At 40.8% G+C, this 23960-nt stretch overlaps 1 protein-coding gene across 8 annotated transcripts in view; it reads right to left on the bottom strand.

Annotated features, from left to right (window-relative positions):
* Positions 1-7787: 7787 nt before the first annotated feature.
* Positions 7788-23960, bottom strand: part of ADGRB3 (adhesion G protein-coupled receptor B3) — a 643293-nt gene continuing 627120 nt past the window's right edge. For 6 of the 8 annotated variants that reach the window (XM_075063748.1, XM_075063744.1, XM_075063743.1 and 3 more), the window contains 3 exons: positions 11894-11998; positions 10384-10515; positions 7788-8599 (listed from right to left, as the gene is read on the bottom strand). In XM_075063748.1, coding sequence (XP_074919849.1) covers positions 8411-8599; positions 10384-10515; positions 11894-11998 — 426 coding nt within the window. In that variant the 3' untranslated portion in view covers positions 7788-8410. The remainder of the gene's footprint in view (positions 8600-10383; positions 10516-11893; positions 11999-23960) is intronic. The other 2 variants (XM_075063749.1, XM_075063751.1) reach the window with 1 other exon arrangement.

The following is a 23960-nucleotide window of genomic DNA, read 5'->3' as shown; positions in this document are numbered from 1 at the left end:
ACTCAAGGGAGGCCAGAGGATGGACTGCAGCTGAAACCCCAAAGATCAAACTCTTTATGAAATAGAGTCTTTACTTGGAAAACCTGTTTTGTAGTCTTTGAATTGTTTCTAAGTATATTTAAGTTAGCAATAAATATCACAATCCAAGATTTAATAAAGACACTAAGGGCTTCTGTACACTGTGCCACAGTGCAGACTACAGGTGTGTGAATTGCCAAGTGCACCAAAATGTTGTGTCCTGCATGGACACTGCAGGGATGAACTAAAACGTAACTAGTTGACATTAATGTAGTACTGTTTGAACAAGACTACATGAACATGATCACACTAAAGCAGAATCCGCATGGGGCGGTTCAAGTGCAACATTTTGGTGTGGTCTGCATTTCACACCCCTGTAGTTTGCACTGTTGCACAGTGCAGACATAGCCTAAGAAAATATAATTAATGTGGTATTGGCTCCCTTTTGGCAATGTTTAAACTGTAAATCTTTCGGGGTGAACCTTATTTCCATTTTGTCTGTAAAACATCTACTGCACTTTAGCTGCTAGGTAAATAGTAACTAACAATAATATCTGTCAGGATTTTTTAGATTGTAACCTAGCATCTAGGAACCACATCTTCATATATATGCCTTGTACAATGAGGTCCCCACACTGATTACAGATTCTGGTTGCTACTCTAATGAAAACATTAAATAATCCGAGTTGCACCACACATGATGATATACAGTATAAGTTGCAAATTATATTTTGCAGTTAAATATCATTACTTTATACTTCTTGATATAAGCTTATACCATACCACAAAAAATGTAAGCAATACAACATAACTGTTTTATTTTTTTTCTGTCAAATGCAGTAGAAGCCAATGAAGAGTTTTTAATACTGCCCACTATTATCACCAAGCATACAATGGTAGCTACAGTTATTTTCTATCTTATTTATAGGGGGAAAGAGTGGTAGTCTTACATAGTATTATATAGTAACTAATTCTGGCTTTTAATGGTGATCGCTATATTTTTCAAACTTTATTTTATAAACAATGTTAGAAGTGAGTTTTAAATACTAATTTTTCAAGTGTTTACTATTAATCAGAACTGGACTGAAGTAGACTTTTTTTTAATTTATTGTAATTACTTTGTTTAGTTGAAAATTTTTTAGAAATGCCAGCACTATAAGCTTTAGGCACCTCTTCTTGCTATGATGCTAATATTGTTTACATTTGTTTATTTGTATGGTATAAAATACATGATGGTTGACTCTGACATATATACAGAATATTGTGAGGTCTGAGGCTAACTTTCTACACATAAAAGGTACATATATTTTAAGTGAATACCAAGTAGTAGTTGTTACAATTAGCAAAAGAAATCTTACCTGAATTCTTTTCTGAATATACAGTCTGAGAAGGGATCCATGTCTGAATTCTTTGAAACTATAGGTGGAATGTCAGAGATCTGTCTATCAGATTTCAGAATATCAGAGGCAACCTCTGATAGCCCAAGAAGCTGACATATCCTGAGCTGAGTGGGCTTTCACCAACAGTGGAGAGGAGGCACCTTCTACTTGGTAAGCCTCCTTGGTACATGGCCACATATAGAGATCCAACACGCTAGAGAAGAGAGAGGGGCTTTCAGACCCTCCAGTACATTTGGTCCACTGACTCCAAAGGTACAAAGAGAGGAAGATAATGACTGCTCAACTTGAAGTTAAATTTCCTGCCTGGAAAACTTGACAATTAACAGATGTGTCCCTTGAGTTTGGTCTTTGATGTCTCCCTAGTCACGCACAGTGCTGCCACTCGACCTTAAGATTCATTGCAACATTTGAGGAACTTAATTGGCCTCATACTCCCTTAGAAAGACACCACTTTGAAAATGCATCTCTCTCTCTCTTAATATCTAAAGTATGTCCTAAAAATTACATATGTCCAGGAAGCTATTAGCGATGGATCCACCTCAATTATTATGTTAATTCCAAGAAGCAAGCCTTCAGTAAGCAGAAGCAGGGAAATTCCATGTTGTAACCTTTGGAAGACTTAATATTGGGAGAGAAGTGCCATGTCTGTAGGAAGTGGGATGAGGTCCATGGATGACAGCTGCAGAAGTTTGGAATTTCAGACCTTACTAGACCAGTCCAGTCCAGTCCAGAACAATCAGGATCAGATCTGTCCCCTGGCTCCTCACCTTCCAGAAAGCCCTAGAGATAAGAGGAAAAGGCAAACATCAGGCTCCTCAGTATCCACCTATTCCACTGCATTTGCTGTAGACAGTCTTCAGCTGTGTTTTGCTCTAGGTTGTGAACAGTTAGCCCTTGGATAGCTCCCATGTTACCCAAATTAGCTAAAGCACATTTGTTGAGAGACCATTCCTTAGGAACTAGGTCTTGGTAAATAAGTCAATCTGCTTTCTGGGCTAGTTTTACAATCAAATGAGTAGTCATTATAGGAAGAAAGTATGACTCTGTCTATAACATAATTTTTAACGCTTGCCAGTAAATCTTCAGCTCATAACATGCCCATTGATATAAATGAACTGTGAAGGGGAGAATGACACACTGAACTGTCCTAAGACTCCAAGCTATTGTTGTGGAAACTATCTGTTCTTCCTGGGCCTAATTTGACCAACTTGGTCATGCTTAATTTGTACAGCATGCATCCACAGAGATTACCATGTATGCCACTGATACAACAATGGCAAAAATCTCTCTGATAGTGCTAATGGTTTTCTCTCCATTTTACAGATTGAGGTAGAGGGTGCCTGAGAGAGAGATCTTGGATCTCAGTTGATCTACTTGCTTCATCAGAGAACAGCAGGGAGGCCATGTCTTTGAAGGACCTCTCCTGTGGGTGGGTGAGCTAAAGTTCTGATGTGTACTAAAAATGTTGGGTTTTTCCCTTAGAATTAAGGGACCTCATGTCGAACAATAATTGGCTGCTGAGAGGAGGTGAGCATACTTTTTTCTGCATTGATGCTGAATACCAGATTATACAGTAAATGAGTAGTTTTCTCTATTGTCATGACAGTTTTATTGGGCAATAAGGCCCTTACCAACCAGCTGTAAAATGAAGGAAAAGACTATTGTGGATCTTCTGTTACTACAATGTAAATCCCACCATCTTCTGAGTTGACAAAGGTTGACAATTAAAGCATGGTAAAATCTTGAATTTTCTGAGTCTATTTCACACCACGAAGATGGAAGTACTGTAGATATCTCCTTTCAGTCAACTGACACATAAAAGCCACCAAGTTTTATCATGATGACCCTGCTTCTTAGTATTTATATTTTCAAAAGTTTGTATTATGCAAATGTGTAGAGCTATTTCAGATCAAGGACTAGGTATGGCTCTCTGGATCTTGGGGCACCTCACTGAAGTGTGAGTCTACCACTGGAGCCTCCCTCCCTCCATTTGGCTTGGAAAGCTATCAGATGTTGGGTCATCACGTTCTTTTATTTCCTTGGCTCTGATGAGGTAGGTGAGGATAAAAACCATGTTTTGGGAGGGATATTAGTGTTTTCTATATAGTACCTGACAGAGGCCATTGACAACACCTTCATTCTGTGGTGTTGCCCCATAGATTAGTGTAGTGGGGCCTTCTGCTCCCTCTTTTCCTTCCCCTCTCTGAGTGGCGAGGGCTGAGTATGACTTCTGGAGTTATAAGTTCACTTTGGTCCTTATGGTATGATTTCTTGGCCCTGCTTCTAAGAGCTCTGGATGTTTATGACTTGTGATAGCTTAAAATCCAGTCTAAATTTGGAAGGAAGTAGCCAAACCTAGTGCTATTCCTGAAAAAGTAATGTGTGTATTTGTTGTCAGACAAGGATGCTGTAGCTCTGCGCTATCCCAAAGAATATTTTCTAAGGTGTACCTGAAGAGACATCAGTCCAGAAGACCACAGCTAAGGCTTGCTTGACTTGAGAACCTACTTAATAAGGACAGAGTCCTAAAGCTGATCTTTCTTTTACACTATTGATAAGAAAGACAGGGTGATGAAGTGGTTAGATCTAGGGAAACATTGAATAAGAAATCCAAACATCATTCTAAGCAGTTTTCTTCTTTTTTGTACTTCACACATCACTGTTTGCAATTTCCTGAGTCAAAAGTCCAGTTTGACATAATACATAATACAATGAATCATAGGCATTATGATGGAAAAAACACTGAAGAAGCTAGCTCAAAGCACTTTTAAAAATTGAATTCTAGGGATCTCTTATGAATAAAAATTGGTCTTTTTTGAAGATGGCGGCGGCACCCAAACCACTCTGAAATCCTACCTACTCTTTAAAGGTGTTGGTAGATAACCTGGCATTTGGGCTTGGGAGTTTTGTGAATTGGACCCATGATTCTTCAATATGCTCAAGATTGGGGTGTGCAGGAAAATACTTGCCCATTCCCTCTTCTGGACAAAGAGACATTTTGGAGTCTTTTTAGATGTGGGTTTCCTTTCTCCTCAGGAGTTAAGGAAAGTGTCCTGAAGAATTTAGTATTTAATAAGAATTGCATGTAGTCAACTGCAAAATGAGGTATCTTTCTAGGGCTTTGCCTTCTTGTGGCCTTGGCTGCTATCTCCTGAAAACTTCCCTTCCTCTGATAAAATTGAGCAGTATACTCTCTTACTTGCCACCAGCTGCCATCCACCTTTTTCAGGGGCTGAGGATAGGGGCTATTAGAGGGGAAAGAGAAGCCTTCTCAACAACTTTGTTGGGAGCTGTGTCTTGAAGCCAAAGAACATTTTCTTTTAGATGCTCATCATCTTGAAGAGAGAGTGGGATGCTGATTGTGATTAACTGATGGGCTGTCTGACTGGGAGTGCGGAGATTAGTAGGAACTCCTGTTCTCGCAGGAGGTGGACTTTCCTGACCTGAGTATGACCTCTGTGCTTTTTTTTTTGCAGGGAGGGGAATTCCTGGACTCTCCTGAAGAACTTGAAGGGGAGTGTGAAATACGAGACTGCTTCATCAAACCACACCTGTTTGCAAAATTACTTTTTTGCTTACCAGCCTCCTGGATCCTGTTCACAGACTCAACCCCCAAACCTTTGAAACCTCCCAAGACGGCACAGTAGACATCTTGACAGACAATCAGTGAGCTTTCTACATCCACCCCCCTTCCCCCGGATACAAAGCATAGCCCTAGGAGTGTAAAATGATCCTAGCAGTAGCTTGAGGAAACATAACCCCACAGTAAACATGCAGTAGCCTAACCCTCTGTTCCTAATTAATGACCACTACATCTTTCTTGGTTGTCAGATGGCTATCACCATCTTGCTTATACTGTGATAGAAGATTGAGACCTCAAGAAAGTTGCTGGAGTGGGAGGGAGTTGGTCCTGGTGCTAAATCTTGCCATGACTAGCTCATCTATTGGCAACTGGGAGAAATGGCAGCTCCTTATTTCCAGCCTGGGGAAGCTAGAGAAGAAATTGATATTTTATTTAAACCAGCTCAATTTAATCAATTTTAAAACAGCACTAGGTGGATTATGCCTTTCTTCCTGCATAAAAGAGGATGTTCTTGCAGGAAATCTTGGGAGGGGTCAAACGCCTCAAAGACACACCACATCATTACCCTGCTTACGTGGGGCAGGTACCAGACAATTGCTATGGCCCTGTAACTTTGGGACTCTATTGGTACAATCTCCTCATGTATCTCAGTCATAAAGGCTCATTCAGTGCCATTGTTTCTGTGCAGTCTTCAGGCCCACACCTAAGCACCACACTGCCATTGGTTGCTTGGCAGCAGCATTATTCATTTACCCTCCTCCAATGCATGTCACACAACATGAAAGGAAACTTAATATTGATTTAACACCATTAATCCTCATAGAAAATTCTGGTAACAGTTACATCACTTTGCCATAGGCTCATGCAACACAGCAAAAGTGTTTCCTAGCTCCTTTAGGCTGGCTATATCTCTGTTACCCATACTGCATAGTAAAGGCATGGATGTCTTGCGTTGCTATCTGACAGATGCATATCTATCTGCTGTGAGTAGCATGACTTATAGGCACTGCTTCCCCATACAAAGGGTCCTGGCTATATTCTGACTAGCAGCAAATTGTTAGAAATGATCCCTCGCTGTGCTGCAGAGCAGGTGGAGAACAGATGGCCTTGTGCAATTAATGTGTATTTACACTGTAGAAAAATAAGTTCTTTCTTTAGAATTTATTTGCTTTTAAAAACACATTTTTGGCATATTCAATTTGTAAATTTAATTAACATTTTTTTTCAAAGAATGTTCTCTGTTTAGAACAAAATAAATGACTAACATCTAAAGATGGACAGGATGTTGGGCCGGAACTGTTGAGTTTTCAGATTCATATTCAGTTTTAGACTTGGCTCTTAACTTAAGAAAAAGATCGGTACTTTTTAAAAAATATATTTTATCTCCCTCTTTTGGGTATCCCAGTACATCTGGTCTTCTCTGTGAGTAGCTTCTAGGCTGTAAGCTCTCTAGAGTAAGGCTCTTATTTTTGTTTGGATTTAGTGTAGTGCCAAACACACTGTCAGTGCTTTACATACTATTAATAAATAATAATACATTTATACATTTTTTCTCGGTGCTTGTCTCAGCTTGAGCTGCACCATTTGAAAAAGACAGTGAATGAATGTGTCCACTCAAGCACTTGACTGTTTAAGACAGAACAGATCAGATTTAACATTAAGTCAATCAAATAAAAAATTGAAAGCTTGGTGGTCTAGTTTGCTTTTAAAGCCTCCTATTATTGTAAATATGAAATGATATTAATATATAATATTCCCTTTCATACTGATTTGAGGGAAAGTAGTGCAGCTAATGAGTTCTGAATAGAGATGAGCCTACTAGGCTTTGTTCCAGATTATGTTAAAGATTAGGTCCTAGGCTCAATCAAGGGTAGGACTGTAGTTTGTACCTGGATTCAATGGTATCAAAAATCTGCAGAGCTGAGCTTGAAAGTTGGAAATTTCACAAAATCTGCTGTTCTGGAAAGACTTCTGGCACTGTGTAAGAATGTGTAATTTCAGCAGCATCTGTAGAGTATCTGTAAAGTAGAAAATAAATTCTTTCCTCTTTTGGATTTGAGTCCATAAACAAAGGTACAGATTCATATACAAGAATTCAAACCCCCTCATTTTTGGAAAAAGATTTGTTTTTTTGGCTTATTTTTAGGTCTGACCAGAGTGACTTTACCAAATCACACAGGCAGGTTTGATAATCAGTGCCTTCAGTCTTTGCCTCTTGATTAATTGTATAGTTGGACTCCTAATATGAAAATACATTACGTTCTTGATTTATAATGTGAAGTGTATTCACTTTTATTTAACTAAAAAATATGTTCCTGAGTTTTTGATCCTTTATAGGTGCATAAGTCTTTCTTGTTTGTCATGCAGCAACAAGAGGCACCAAATAGCTGACTTTCTTCCTATTGTATATATACACACAATTTAATTACTATAAATCAACATTTTCCTTGAGGCTTTGTGCATAATACCTTACTTGTTTTCTATTAGTTGTCTTTCTGCAACAAGACAGAAAAACATAATACTTGTATAATAGAACAATTGTAGCAGTATTCTGACAAGTCCAATTTACATAGTACATTGTTTCCAAAGAATATCTGAGTAGAAAATAGAGAACAGCTATACAAACCTGCTATTACATTTGAAAATCATTAGCCTCGAAGGAATAATAACAGTATGCTATTAAAACTTAGAATACATTTTCAGTATCTGTGGTTTTAAAGAAAACTTTATAAATATGCAAATTGCAGATCAACAAATCCAAAATAAAATACACTAAAAAACTGATATGTAGACAAAAGTTTATTTACACCATACAACATTTTAAATATTTTATACACAGCTGCAGCAGAGAAAGCTACTCTGAGCTTTCTGGAGAAAACTGCAATAATAAAGATGTGAAATATATTATTCATATAAAAGTGAGATTATTACTTTATTGCATTTAAAGCAATGAAGAATGTAGCTCAACAGACATTCATTTAATGACAAAAACTTTGCTTTTATATTATAAAGTAAAAAGTGTAGTAATGGCCAAACAGACTGTTATAAACTTTAAAAACTGCATAAATATATACATTGTGCTTCATGGTGAAGTTTTTTGAAAACTAAACCAAATGAAGCTGTTACAACATGAATCGTTGCTTGAGGTTTATCTATAAAGATTACCTTACAAATCCATTCCACGGGTACTTACAACACACGATGGTAAGAATTGTACACCTGGTTCTCCACTAACTTTACTAGTGGGAATATATTGTACGAAAAAAACCACTGACATTTGGCACATGAAGATCCTGACATAAAGTAGTCACAATGTTCAGACACAAATGTCAGGCTTCCCAAGTCTCTTTAGTGTCAGTGCAATGAAGTCATTTTTGTTTTCTTTTCGTTTCAGTTCATTTTGATTTTGTTAAACTTCTGTTTGAAAGTCACCTTCCTGGACGTCTAAAGGCAAGTTCAGACACTTCTCCCATTCTGCTGGTCTTAGTTCTAAAGCATCTTTTGCCTCTGTATCTAATACGTTTATTGTGGTATAGTGTTGGTATTCATTTGTGTTTTTGAAACTGTCCCATGGAGCCTTGTTTGGTGTTGGGGTTTCCTGAGGACCGAAAAAAACAGGAAGAAAAAAATTAAAAAGGAAGAAATAATAAATGATTTTCTGTTCATAATTTTGATCATGGGATACAGAAGTCACTGAGAGGAAATGACTGAGGGAGCTGAAGTGGCTAGTGTCCAGCATCATTCAGCCTGTACTTCTCTCTCTGAGCAGTTAGCACTTTGGAAGCCTCATCACCTGAGCTGCCAACTAAATCCTCTCCTCTAGCAACTGCCAATTCTGAATAGAGAATGGCATGGGGCACGTGGGCCAGCACTGAGAGCCATATTTTAATAACTACTGGTATGTTATAGAAAAGTAGGAGGAAATAAAGGAAAATAAGATATTTTTTTCTTGAATTATGGACTGATGTAAAATAGAGGTTGCTAGCTTGGTTATAAGTTGGGATAACTTGATGATCTGCTAATGAAATAACAACAGTGGCCTGATTCCAGCAGGGGCTGAGAGCCCTCAACTCCTGTAGAGTACAATGGGAATTGATGAGGGTCTGTATGGTGGGATGAATATAGCCTGAGGTTAAAGGCTGACTATTGTAAATAAATCCCACAAATCATTTTAATGTTCAATTTAAAATTTTTTAACTTTTCAAATCAAATAGTGGGATTTTTTTCTCATATGTTTGATCCTGAAATTGACTCTGTTATTTCTTCTGAAAAACAAAAACTTCAGTTCTGTAACCACTTTTTAATGCCAAAACATTATAGTCATGTGTACCAACATCAATAGACTGATGTCAGTACAGTCCCAGAAAGTGGGTTTGTATTTGTTAATGGTGGCTGCACAGTTAAGTTAGTAGAAGTAACACAAAACATTATGTGAGAACCACAAAATAATGACTATTATTCCCACCTTTAATATCTATGGCAACATCTAACTGCAACCAGCAGTGTAATTTGCAGCTCCTGTAGATGTACTGTACTAGTTTTAATCTACTTGGCTTGCAAAAAATAGCAGTGAGAATATGGCAGTATGAGCCTCAGGATATGTCTACACTGCAGTTAGACACCCGTGGCTGGTCCATGTCAACTGATTTGGGCTTCCAGGGCTTGGGCTAAGGGGCTGTTTAATTGCAATGTAGATGTTTTAGCTCAGGCTGCAGCCCAAGCTCTGGGACCCTCCCACCTTGCAAGGTCCTAGAGCCTGGACTCCTGGAGCCCAGGTTCCAGTTCAAACCTGACCATCTACACCATGATTAAAACTCCCTTAGTTTGAGCTCTCAGCCCGAGTCAGCTGGCATGCACCAGTTGTGGGGTTTTAATTGCAGTTTGGACATACCCTGAGACCCATGCTGCCATGCCCTCACTGTTGTTTTTAGCAAGCTAGCTAGACTAAAGCTTGTGTGGGTATAACTACATGGGCTGCAAATTATACCTTCTGTTGCAGTGTAGACATATCAGTTCTTAGGGATTAACTTTAAGTAAAATGTGTAGAACCCAGAAGTCATTTTTCACCAGATTTTGTTCAGAAGGCATTTCCCAATAGGTAAGATAATTCAAAGTTTTGGATTTAAAAACAGATTTGCACAGGATCCTCCTGCGAGGGCCTAATGCCATATTCCTTGTGCATCTAAAATTCACATTGACTTCAGCCTAAAAGCTGTATAATGGGACCCTAAGTGATATCAAGTTCTGAATACTTCATCTTACAGCGTTGATTAAAAGATAAAACATGGGTTTCTTTTGAAGATTTGAGTTTAAATACAACATCTTCAGCATATAAACACCCATTGATTTCAGTAGGCTTTGGAACAAGCCCTAAATATTCACCATTTGACCTCCATTTGGTTCCTGATAGAAATCGAAGGTCACGTGATTATGCCTCTTGTGCCTCCTAGAACAACACTGCTTCTCTTGCTGCACTGCAAATTTGTTTTCTGAATTGCAGTCTGGATGTTTGTTCTGGAAAATAAGTTTGGCCATAGAAATCATTTCTGAGAGATTTTGTTTTATAAAATGACAGTCAGGCCAAGAAAGCACTATAATTTGGAAAGCAGAAACCAATAATTATTTATTTTAGTCAATATATATAACTAAGGGTGCATTTAATATTCAGAAACAAAAGCATCTAATAAATATTAATTATAATTAAAAGCATTGTCTACCTAGGACATACAATCTTTTACTTTTATTATAGATGGCACTAGTAGAGCTGTGCAAAATGTTTACAACAAAATGCCAAACCATACAAATTTCATCTGTTGTACAGATGAAACTTACACCATGTTTGTACATTATGTTTTAAAAATCTTTCAAGAATGCTTCAGCCAGTTGTATGGTTTGTATCAAAATCATATTAAATATGTAGATTTGAATGGTGCTGATGTGAAACCAGGTGAGATACAGTGGTTTCATCTAAGTTTTCCTTTGAGATTTTGAATTCATTCAAACCCCAAACATAAGGCAAAACTTGGATGAGGGAAAGGTGGGAACTGGGTACAAATTCATAAAGATCTTAGCTAAAGAAAATACTCAACAAAGCCCTGTGGAGCACAAATTCAGGGCCAGATTTCAGCTGATGTAAACTGGCATAGCTCCATTGGCTTCACATTGGCTGAGCGTTGAAAATATATAAAGGGAAACACTTCTAGTTTATTTTTAATGTGCTCTTTTGAAACCATAATGATACTATTGCTGATGAATAAATGTGGCACAGTAAGCTATTTGTTTAATGAAGGAGAATCAACCATTCTTTCTTCTCATTATTAAGCATACCTAAATAGAGGAGGTTATTTTTGTTAGTTATTTTTGCTGTGCACAGACAATTAGCGTAACAGTCAACTACAGATTACTGTATTTTTGATTTTCAAATGGTAAATATTTATAAATCCATTACAGACAAGGCAGGATAATACAGGACACTGTATACTCTCAGAAGCATGTCAGCTGTGAGTGACTTTAGCTGAAGATATAACAAATGATTTTGACTAGGACAAGAAAACATTACACTAGCGACACTGCATTGATAAACTACTTTCTCGGTGTAAATGCGTTAGGCTTGGTAGACATATACAGATTTTAAATGTGCTTCCTTCAATTCAATTACTTGTCAGCAATAATGATGTTGTGAGTCATTATAGTGTAGTTACGAAATCTAATGAGTCTTGTCAAACATAAGAATACTGCAGATATCTTTGGTTCTCTGTCCTAGGGCTATTTAAGAGTAGTACACAATAATATTATCTTACCATGAAATGGTGTTATATAATCCATTTGCTTACTTGCTAAAGTCCACAAACCAGTATATTTTAAATTCATAAGAAGATAACAATATACTTACCATACTTCCTGATTTTGGTACGTCCCGAAATCTATCCAGAGTCTGAAATTTCTGATTTAATTCCTGAAACAATTCCATGTGCCTCTTCCTTGTATGCATGACCTTCTGCGAAATGGAACATAATTGGCTATAGTTGTAATTGAATCTGGCCATTTTTTTAAAAAAAGAACCATTATTTCCCCCAACATAATAAAGTAAATTGAATTTGGCAGGACCATCTTTTCTTTATAGACTCAGTAAATGGAAATGAATTGCACTGAGCCTCCTATCCTCTGTTTATAATGTTCTGCCTGTACACGAAGTGTTGCTTTTACCCTTCCATTTATTGAATTGATGAAATCAGGAGATGTTTCTTTTGTGCTAGTCAGATATATTAGGAATGCAACAGCAGCCCTTCTGCAAGTTCTTCATCAGTCACAAGTTAAAACTGTTTTCTAGATATGCATTCAGCATAGAAGAAACGAATATCTTAATTTCAACATGAAAGGAATAGTATCTGCATCTTAAGGGTTTATTTTTTTCTGAAAATAGTGGAGGCAGAGCTGACATATTGATGGAAAAAACGAATTTGTTATGCTGATGCTATGATGAGTATGAGTTGCTAATGTATACCACCTCTGAGTTGTGATTATGGTCCAAAACTCTGTGTATTATAATTAAATGCCTTCCTGTCATTCACACCTCCCCAAAAGAAAGTTTATTAAATGCTAAAGTTATGACATGTAAGGATAGATTTTCAATGTTGCATGGGTTTGTATTTGAATAGCGTGAGTTGCTCAGCTGTGTAAATCCATAATTAGCATTGTATCCATCTGAGTTTTGGGACATATTCTCTGCTGGTATAAAAGTGGTGCAACTCCACTGACCTCAGTGCAGCAGCACCAATTTACACCAGCAGAGCCTGTGGCCATGGTGTTATGTGTGACAAAGTTCCTCCTCTGCCTTGGTGGGTCCTGCGCTTATTTGGCACATTTGCTCACCTCAGTGATCTTCCCCGCAGTCTGGCGCAACTTCCTCCTGCGTCTGATCAGGAGCTGGATGTTTGGGGGAACCGGGGCCACCCTCTACTCCGGTTCCAGTCCAGATTCCAGTGGATCGCAGCCTGTCTATTAGTGCCTCCTGTAACAGCTGCATGATAGCTACAACTCCCTGCGCTACTCTCCATGCCTCCTACAAACACCTTCTTTATCCTCACCACAAGAACCTTCCCTGGGTCTTCTGATAACGCTTTACTCCTTAGTCCTCCAGCAGCACACCCTCTCGCTCCAGCTCCTTGTCTCTGCTCCCAGCTCCTCACACGCACTTCCTTCTCTCTGGTTCCCCCAGTGACCAGTATAGTTGTTCTCTACAGACTCTTTGTACCCACTGGCCTGGTGCTGTCACATATCCCTCCCCCTGCTCACACCAAGGGGTTGGGCAGCTTGGATGCCAGACAGTCATACATACAACCATTGCTTACCATGATGACTCCTGCCCGTGTGCACACGGAACTGGAAAGGATTGTAGGGATAAGAACCACCTGGTCACCCTTGTGTTCTTCTCCCTTGTTCTGCTGCATCATTGAAGAGGGCATGGTCAGTCACGAGACAAGATGCGCGCCTGAGCACGTAGTAGCACAATGCTTCCATGGCCCATTTAAGCGAGGCATATTTTGTTCCCTCGGAGGAGTTCCTATGAGGTGAGAATGGGTCTTCCTCCCCCGACCATCTGTGATAGAATGGTCCCCAACCTACTTCCGATTCATCTGTCTGCAGGATAGTTCCTTGGAGAATCAGGGGCTAATCAGTATGGGGTACTGCAAGAGGGCAGTCCATAGGTCTGTGATACTTCCTCTGCTGCGTCAGACCATCTCACCAGATAAGGTCAACGGGTTTTCACTAGGTCGTCAGTGGGCTTGCCCTTGTGGCAAAGTGGGGATAAATGTCGGTAATACCCCACTACACCTAGGAATGCCCGGATTGTTTCTTGTGACGTGGTCGGGCACAATTTTGGGATGGCCCTCCAACTTGTTCACTGTGGTTTTACCAGACCCTTTTCCCACAATGTAGCCAAGATATTTGGCCTCTGTAAACCCTACAGCGCACTTGGCAGGGTTTGCTGTAAGGCCAGCTCGCCTGAAGGTATCAGGGACTGCCTCCACCTTCTCTAGGTGGGGTATGAATGACCACATCGTCCAAGTAGGCAGCAGCATAACTGTTATGCAGGCGTAATAGCTTGTCCATGAGGTGCTGGAAAGTAGCTGGGGCCCCATGTAGTCCAAAAGGGAGGACAGTATATTGAAAAAGACCCTCTGGTCTAGAGAACACAGTCTTTTCCTTTGCGTGTTCTGCAAGGGGAATCTGCCAGTACCCCTTTGTCAAGTCTAGGGTAGTCAAGTACCAGGCATTCCCCAGATAGTCCACTAGCTCATCTATGCGAGGTATGGGGTACGCGTCGAACTGGGATACTTCGTTTAGTCACTGGAAGTCATTGCAAAACCTTGTGGTGCCATCAGGTTTGGGTACCAGCACGACTGGGCTGGACCACTGACTGGGATTCTTTGATGATCCCTAACTCCAGCATTTTTTTTACTTCTGCTTTTATTTCCTCCTTTTTGGCTGCTGGCACTTAATAGGGCCTCATTGTTATTCTGGCCCCAGGGTTTGTGACGATGTGATGATATGTCTCGGTTGTTTGATCTGGTTTTGTCGAGAACACATCTTGGTTCCGGAAGATCATCTCAGACACCTCATTCTTCTGGTCTGGTGTTAAATTGAGAGACACTCTCATCTGTTTGGAAACCTTGTTTTCCTGGGTTAGGGCTTTTTGGACACTTATGCGTGCCTCTTGTGCATGCCAGGGTTTCAGAAGGTTGATGTGATAAATCTGTTCTTGTTTTTGGCGTCCTGGCTGCCGCTCCTTGTAGGTTACTTCCCCCATGAGTTCAACCACCTCATAGGGCCCCTGCCATTGGGCCAGAAGCTTGCTTTCTGCTGTGGGTACCAATACCATCACCCGATCCCCTGGTTGGAACTGTCGGACTTTTGCCTGGCAATTGTAATGGGTTCTCTGGGCCTCCTATGCTTTTTCCAAATGTTTCTGTACAATAGGGGTGTCATAAATAGATAGGTAAGGTAAGGGTTAAGTTTCTTTTACCTGGAAAGGGTAACGAAACACCTGACCAGAGGACCAATCAGAGAACTGGATTGTTTAAAGTCAGGGGGGGGCGGAGGGGTGGGGAATTTATACTCGGGGTCTTTTTTGGTTTTTCTCGGTCGTGAGTAAAACAAGGTTTCCTCCTAATCCTTGCTTATTCAAAATATTATACCCAAAAGGTCTGTGAGTACAAAGAACCCCAAAGCAATTCGGCTAATGAGGAGCTTGGTTTATTTACATGTATTGGATTGTTGGACTGTTTAATCGGGCTATCTTTTAAATCAGGACTGTTTTTCTATATTTTCTTTATAAGCAAGAGGCCTGTATTGAGTTTCTTAATGCAAGATTATTGTTTTATATTTCCTTTTTTTTTTATATAAACTTTTTTTTGAAAACTTGTGGAGTTTCTTTTCCTAGGGAGGGCAAAGGAAGGGAAAAGCCCAGGCTGTGGCTTATTGCCTATTGCTTTCAGGAAAGAGCAGGGCTACGGGGAAAGAGAAAAGATACCTCTGTATCAGGTACCTGTCTCCCTCACGGGAGGCAGGCACGGGAAAGCGAAGGCCCAGCTGTTGCATTTTGCTCTCAATTGATCCTGAGGGGTAGAGAACGTTATCTCTTGGGAAGCAGAGAAACCGTTTCTTGATTAACTCGCAGGCTAGACCAAGAGGCAAGCTGGGAAGGAGGGGGAAGGTTTCTCCCCTGCTTTAGCATCCAAGGGCAGTTCGAAAAATCTGGGTGTCCCACCAAGGAGGGGTTGGGGACACCAGAGAGAAGAAAGGGGATCAGCCCCATCAATTCCTGATCTAGTGGCCAGGCCGAGAATATCCAAGCTGGTACTAGTGAGTTGGGGATTTCAGGAAAGCCCCCAGATTTTGGACGCAAAGTCCAGGGTTTGGGAAGGAGGCTATTACCACAAGGGGTGACACCGGCTATCCAGGTATTCGGCATCTTGTATACATGTTCTATTATATTTTTCCCCTCATTGGGTTCCTCTTCTCATATCTCTTTGCAGTATCTGTATTGCCAGGAGTGACGCCGGTATAATAACTTCGAATGGAAAACCCAGTCGAGGCCTGAGACCTCTGGATAGCGAACATAAGTAGGGCATGTTAGGGTCCCAATCTTCCCGTTCCCAACTTACACCTTCCGTATTCAGACCTTGAGGGTTCGATTTAAACCTTTCTACCAACCAGAAGTCTGCGATGGTAGAACTGAAGTTCTCAGGGTATGTATATTGGAGCAGCGTCAGAGTCCTGCCCTTCATTAGCTATTGACAATAAATGGAGTTCCTTGTCTGTCAATATCTCCTTTGGTAGCCCCACTCGGCCAAGTTCCCCACCAGCTCTTTAGCTATCGTTTAGAGGCTGTGTTCTAAGGACCGCTTTCAGGGAAGCGAGTAGCATAGTCCAAAAACAAGTATAGATTGGTGGCCCGAGCCACCTTCTGCCAGGCGGGTCCCACTGGCGTCCATGGCTATTCGCTCAAAGGGGACCTCTGTGTGGGACGGGTACTAAGTGCCCTCAGGTGGGGACGGGCGACTGTGCAGCTGACACTCCGGGCAGGGATGCACAGTTACCTCTGCACTTCTTTGTGTTACTTGGCCAGGAAGAACCGTCGTAGGGACTCGGCCAGTCTCCTCTACCTCAAGTGCCTCCCAAAAATATGATATGAGCAAGACTTAATACAGTTGTTCTGGTGTTTTTGAAGTACTAGGATCTGCTGTACCTTCTGCCCTGTATTGGTGGCAAAGCCCGGTATAAGGGAGATTCTTTTTCATATGAAATAGGGTCCTGGTCCCTGGGTTCCCCTTCCACGGGGACCCAATCTATTTCATCACCTCCTTCTAATGTTGTCGTACTGGGTTTCAGTGTCCCGTCCAAAATTTCCTCTTTCCGGGGCTAATCTGGCCCAAGATCTAGGGGCCCAGTCTCTGTTGCCTCTACTGCTTTTCAGAAGTGGTAGGGTGGGGTTCAGACTCGGGTGCGTCTGCTTCCTGGTGGCCTCCTGTTCAGCTGCTCGGGTCCACCTAACCTACGAAGCGACACCTCTGGCTTTGGGTTAGTTATTTCGGGTTCCCAAGGCCTTAGCTGGCCCTCCTTTTGATTACTCTAGTGCAGCCCCTGCTCTGGTCACTCAGGGAACAGAAAACTACTCACCCAGTGACCAGTATATTTGCCCTCTACCAGACTCCTGTACCCCACTGGCCTGGGTCTGTCACATATGATATTCATGGAGATAGAACTACTGTAGAAAGGATGTTATTCATGTTCGGTAGGTAATTTTCCAAAAATAGTATACCCATTAATTTTAGTTTAATGAAGTACTAAGAGAGTTAATTTCATGTTTTGGGCTAGCCAGAGTTACATTTGAAAAAATAAGTGTTTATATGTTAAAAATGTGTAAAAGAATAACTTACGCATAAGGGTACATTTTAGTCACAGGTATTTTTAATGCAAGTCATGGACAGGTCATGGGTAGTAAACAAAAATTCATGACCCATGACCTGTCCATGACTTGTACTATATACTCCTGACTAAATCTTGGAGGATGGGAGAGCAGCCTGGGGGCGCTCCAGGTGCTAGGAAGAGGGGGGGGTCCGGGGCTACCACAAGGGCGGGCGGCAGCACGGAACCTGGGACAGCCACTGGGAGGGAGTTGTGGGGATATTTGGTGGTGCTCGTAGGCTCCCTACATGGTTCCACACCTCCCCAGAAGTGGCGACATCCTCCTCCCTCAGCTCCAAGGTGGAGCTGGCATGGCCAGGCACCTCTGTGTGCTGCTTCCACCTGAGCACCACGGCTAATGAGGGCTGAGGGGGCAGTGCCTGCAGGCAGAGACAGCCACTTCTAGGGAGCCACCCCAAGGTAAGCACTGCCCAGAGCCCTCACTCCCTCCTGCACCTCAACCCCAGCCCTGAGCTTCTTCCCACACCCAAAATCCTGCTGCTGGTAGGGAGGAATGCGCGGTGGCCCGAGACTGTCCCAGCAGCAGCTAGTGTGACTTTCTCAGGGGCTGCCAGAACTGCTCAGGCGGCCCCTAGGCCAGCTGCATCAACCACCGCAGAAATCCTGGAGGTTCCGGAAAGTCACAGAATCCATGACTTCTATGACCTCCATGACAAACTTGCAGCTTTACTTATGCATATTTAGGAACTGTATGTGCCAGACGGTGACACAACCTTATGTGGGAGGAGAAGTACACATGTGTACCTTGTGCCTCCCATCCTTTATGTGACCCATGCAAGTGCCATTCAAAATTGCAGTCTCTATACTGGTGGGAGCCTTCTATAATCATTATCTCCATGCCTGATTCTGCCACCTTCACTCACAGTACATAACCAAATTAAGCACAATACTACTCAATGTAGGGTGTCAGTAGATGGCCTTGAAATAATTCTTTAGCCCTACGTTTTAATTATTTTATCTTCCATTTGGTGTTTATAAATTGTCTGAAAGGTTCCTGCCTTGTTAGCCATGTATTTTTACCAGTGTTATATAACAACTATATTATCTGTAACATAGCTACTCTGAAACTTAAGCATTTGTTTGATGACAGCTCAAGGAGCCATCTGAGTCCTGGAAATTGGCAATGTTATTCACAATAGGCACATGAGATATCACAAGCAATTAGAGACTGATTAACTTATGATGAGTTGTGGGGAGAACATAGGAAACAATTTTGCAGGATTCAGTGAGAAATACCTTGCAAAACATTATTTAACTACAGATAGCTGACCTAAACACAGAAAGGGGGTCTCTCTTAAGTGACTTGCTGGAGATTTTTGAAGATATTACTGCTCTGGTAGACAAGGGAGCAGAGTTCATATACACAGAATTTCAAAGGCCGGGTGCTACTTCAAAGGTTATTATTGGCTAAAATAAGACGTCATGGTATAGGGAGTAAAACAAATTTTGCAGGTTAAAAAACTGGCACTAAACTGGGAAACAGCATATGGCTGTGAAATAAATGATGCCAGCTGGAAACTTTGTAATAGTGGGTAGGAAATGGAATGTACCAAATGCTACCTTTTTGATATTTGTCTGAATGTTTGTCTGAAGTATTTGTTAAATAGCAAATATGAATAAAGCAAATATGTCACTTACTTCATTATATAGTTCCTGAAAAGAAGCAGGTGGGAGGGAAATTAATCATTTTCTGTGCAAGTCTAGCAGGCAAATACTTTAAAAAATGTTGTTCAAAGAAAAAATAAATACAATCCACCTAACTGAAAAATTTGGATATTTTCTGCTGCTTTGTATTTTCATCGCTACCCTTCTTTATTCCCTTCTTGCTGATTCAGTGTACGTATAAGTGTGTAAAGAATAATTTACACGTAAGCATTACATAAATAATCTCTACCTTTAATTCTTCCTATTTCCACTTTTTAATTCCTTGTTAAAATTCTCACTTTTAACTATTTTTCAATAAGTAGACTGCTATAGTATTCACTCTAGTGAATACCCTGCTTTCTCTTCTATGGGACAACAAGCCACAAAAGGAGAGAAATAATTCTGAGTTCAAACTTTTGGTTTTGTGCCCACTTGTCTTTTGAGTTCAACAGCCATGGAATAAGTCAGAAATGACAGATCATGTGAAATCTGTGTGGCATTTCAGATAGCCTCAAGATGTACTCTGATGATAAGAGGGGTATAAGAATCTGAACAAGATACAATAAAGGGAATCCTTTCTTCTGCCCTGCTGCTTTACACCACAGGCTCATGCTTTCCCTGGACAGCCTGGCTTCGTTAGCAGCCATTCTTCTGGGGATTATCACAACCACAACCACCCAGGAAGCCCCACCCATCCCCCAAGGCCCGGAAAGGGGGGAAGCAGTGCAAGTTAACATTCAACTTGTGCCAGTTTCCCCCATAGTAAATGGGGGGTGGAATCCAGAAGAGAGAACCTGGCTCCCCTCTTCCATCCCCATCTGGGTCTGCACTGTCCAAAGACCATAGTGTCCCTGTTAAGGGACTTTCCTAGGGTTGGGGGACAGAGAAGAATGGCACAGAGGCTGCATTTCTTCCTTGTGTACCTGCTTCTCTCTGCATGGAGTCCTATGGTTTTATCTTCCTTTCTCTGTCTCTCTTTTTCTCTTATTGTGCAAAAATAATATCCCTTCCCCCCCCCCAGACTGGACCAGTTTCTTCTTCCTGCTTCTTCTTCCTATTTATTTACTGTTTCTATCTAATTTTGCCCCTCCAGTTCTTTCATTTTTCTCTTCCTTTGGTGCTGCTGTTTGACTTTCTTTACTTCTGCTTATTTTTCTCATTTTCTTCATTTTCCTTCTCCCTCTTCCTAGGCTTTCTCTGTTTTTGCTTCTCATCTTGGTGCCTCTGTGTGTGTTACCCCAAATCCTGCTCATTTACTCTACTCACAGAAAGCGAGAAATGGCCTAAAAACAGGGCTGGGAGCTAGCAACTCCTGAGTTCCAGACCTAACTCTGACAGTGACCTGGGTAAATCACAACCTCTCTGCTTGAGGGGGGATATCCCCCATTCCAGCTTATACTGCTCAAACTAGCAAAGTACAAAGATGGGATGCAGTATTTGACAGTAGACAGTATTTGGTCCTGCCATGAGGGCAGGGGACTGGACTTGATGACCTCTCGAGGTCCCTTCCAGTCCTAGAGTCTATGAATCTATGTGACAAGGACCCAAAATGAGGGACACAAAACATTTATGAATGCAGGAAAATGAAAACTCTGTGCAATTCAGTGGAAATAACTCTTTAACTTCAGTTTATGAATGTTTGTTTCTAATGTAAATACATGTCTACAGTTTTTAGTAGTACAAGTAAGGCAACACCAAATTGGTGTGGAACATAGCTAGCTTTGGGACTAAAATGAGTACCATTCCCCAAAGTGAGGGAGTGTTGATAAGTATGTTCTACCTAGTAGTTCTACCTACAGTTACTCAGTAGCTCCATTACACTTTAGACTACTGTACAAGTGACTTTCTCAGTTGCTGCATGGCCCATTGCAATGTGCAGTACTATTGTGACGTACCCCCTCCATTAAAGTTAAAGGATAATAAATGTGTGACTGTCTGCTTTAAAAATCTGTGTCTGTGTTTCATTCTCTTGTGTGTCCTCATCAGTAACAGAGCCTTTCTCCCCATGGTGCATCTATTATAGAGCTCTTGGGGGGAGGGGGAGCAATTCCCATGACATCTTTGTGATATACACTGTTTGACACAATTAGAATTAATTTTATTTGAACTGACAGCCATACACTGGTACTGAAATCTCAGTACAGGAGCAGCTCTGTAAAAGTTTTAGGGGAAAGCAGGCTATGTGGCTAAACAGAGTGCCACATAGCTAGGGGCACCACGGCCAATAACACTAAGGATTTTTTTTAAACCAACAATATTTTTGAATGTGAAAATGTATCAAGGCCCTAGTGAATGTCCTTTATAAAGTAATATTCGACTGATTTGCAGTGGAAACCATTGTGATTTGTGACTGCAGCAGGAACACAGACAGAATATAAAACCGGCTGTGTGACTTTATGTGTAAATATAAGACAAACACAACATTTTTTATGGCCTGCATTCTGCCCTTGACTCCATAAGGTTCCATGCTGGATGTTATGTGTAGGGTGTGCGATTCAATGGGAACCCTGAAGAGAAATTCTGGCTGAGTCAGTGATAATTCCAGTTTCGTGGAAGAACTGTGGTTGGGGGTGATCCTAGAGTGGCAATGGCACTACCTTGGAAAAAGTTCTGGATTTGTAGGAGCTCGTGGAATGCAGAGCCAGAGTGACTATCATTTGTGAGCACGTTAGACAGGGGCAAGCAATATGCTCCTCAACTAGATTCTGGCCCTTCCGCCACCCCTAATGTATGGGTTAGCCAAAATCTGGATTTATTTGTTATATTCTATTCCTGTATTTTTTCTATGTGAATCATGGATAAAATAGCCTGTGTGGAGGGGCTTTGGCACATAAAATAAGGGGTTTTCCTCTCTGAAGGACCAAAAGAATGAAGCAGGATATTTTTATTATTTACAGAGTAGTGAGTGATGAGGTCTTAGGATGAGAGGATGCATTAACGTGTCCAAACCCCAGAACTGCCTGTAGTTAATACCACCAGTGACAGTTTGTGATGGGACTGCATGGCTGTGCATGAGTGAGAGAGACAGAGGACAGCTGTACAGCTACTGTGGCTTGTGACTGGTCATGCAGGAAGATTTCAGAGTTCAAAGAGATTATAAGGTACTTTGTAAAGATTAACAAAATATAGTATATATTTGGCAGTAATGCTTTCTGTCTACAAAATGAAACCCATATGTTTCAGCCAGTGTTAAGTCCCCCATGTAAATAGTACTTTTAAGAACTATTAACTATTACATAACACTAAACTGTTTACAAAGGCAAAACAAGACACAGTTGGCCCACTCCTTGAGTCTGACAGGCTCCCCTCAGTGCAGGGGGCAGCAAAGGTGGCCCACAGCTACCTTTTTGGCCCCTCCAATCCTGGGTGCACATTTGGCCCACAAAACCATTTAGGGCATTCTAAGGGCTATTCTAAGTTACAGTCAGCTGGAGTGGCCTCGAAGAGGCCGTTTAGGCTTTAGGCATTAACAGAATGCATCAGCATTTTGGCCCATGATCCCACCCTACTTCATCCCTCTGTCTTACACCTAGGACTGTGAGGGAGGCTGGGTGGTCATGGCACCACTATGGGATTTCCCTATCAAGGGGAATCCTCAGGTGGCCACCCAGGTCAGTTTTCAGAGTGGTGCAAAGCAGAGGTCATGATCTGATCCAGTACCAACAATGAAATCTCAAAGCAGGGAAAGGATCTGGTTCAGCACTTCTACAATACCACAGCCACTGGCACAATATCATTGCTGTTATTATTATTATTTATACTGTGGTAATCTCAAAGGTCTCCGGTAGGATTGGTGTCACTTGAACAGAGTAATGTACACATATATAGGATTACACATTCCCCTTCCCGATGTTTTATATACAATGCATGTATATAATATGGTATTTAAAAAAAAATCTAGGCAATGCAGCAATTGCAAACAAAACACATAAAAGATGTAAGTATCATATATACACAATATGAGTCAATTTAAAAAGCATTCCATGATAATTGCTATTTGAGACCACAATGTGCATAGTATTGTCAATAGTTATCTGGTGCTGGAATACGTTCCCTTGAGTGCTATGATGGATGTCTTTGTAGCAGTTGCCCTAGAGAATGTTCTCAGAGAGAACTGCACTGAATTCCTGACCTTCAAAATGGAATTGTGTGATTCAGAATTCTCTTCATTGCGTGATTGTATAATTTATGTTGTGCTGTTTTTATTTAATTTTAGAATTGCTTTTTTCCCCCTTAGATTGTTGATGCATATTCTTCTTATTTGAATGTAAGTATCCTCAAGAACATTAACTGATGCACTTTTAATTTTAGTGTGTGTGTGTGTGTGTGTGTGTGTGTGTATTTCCAGGGGAAAAAAAAAAGTAAGGTAAGGTTAAAAAAATTGCAGGAATATTGTAATTATCCCCAAAATAAGTGTTGCACACCTATGAAATTCAGTGTTACTGTTAAACTTCAAAGAAATTCAAACATGCTAATGGAATGCACAATTAATGCACTCAAATAATCTTAACTTCTTTAGTGACACCATACAATAACAATAAAAGTATGATTCTTTTGTGTTGTGGTCGAAAATTAGATTAAACCTTTTGATAAAGAAAGAGGGTTTGTGTCCTTTCACATTTTTTCCCCTCAGTATATCACCACAGGTCAGAACTGATTGGCTGAGTTATCTCAGATATTGCAGTTCTCCAGTTAAGGGTGATCTGAGCTGTTGACCTATGCCTGTCTAGATTCTGTGTAAACGTAAGAGTTAGATACCACAGTCATTAATAACAGCTTAATTATAACCTAATTTCTTCAAATCTAGTTTATACACAAGATTT

The sequence above is a fragment of the Chelonoidis abingdonii genome, chromosome 3 (assembly GCF_003597395.2).
Source record: "Chelonoidis abingdonii isolate Lonesome George chromosome 3, CheloAbing_2.0, whole genome shotgun sequence".
Taxonomy (NCBI): Eukaryota; Metazoa; Chordata; order Testudines; family Testudinidae; genus Chelonoidis; species Chelonoidis abingdonii.
Note: the sequence above shows the minus strand (reverse complement) of the source record. Positions and strands in the feature narration are given on the sequence as shown.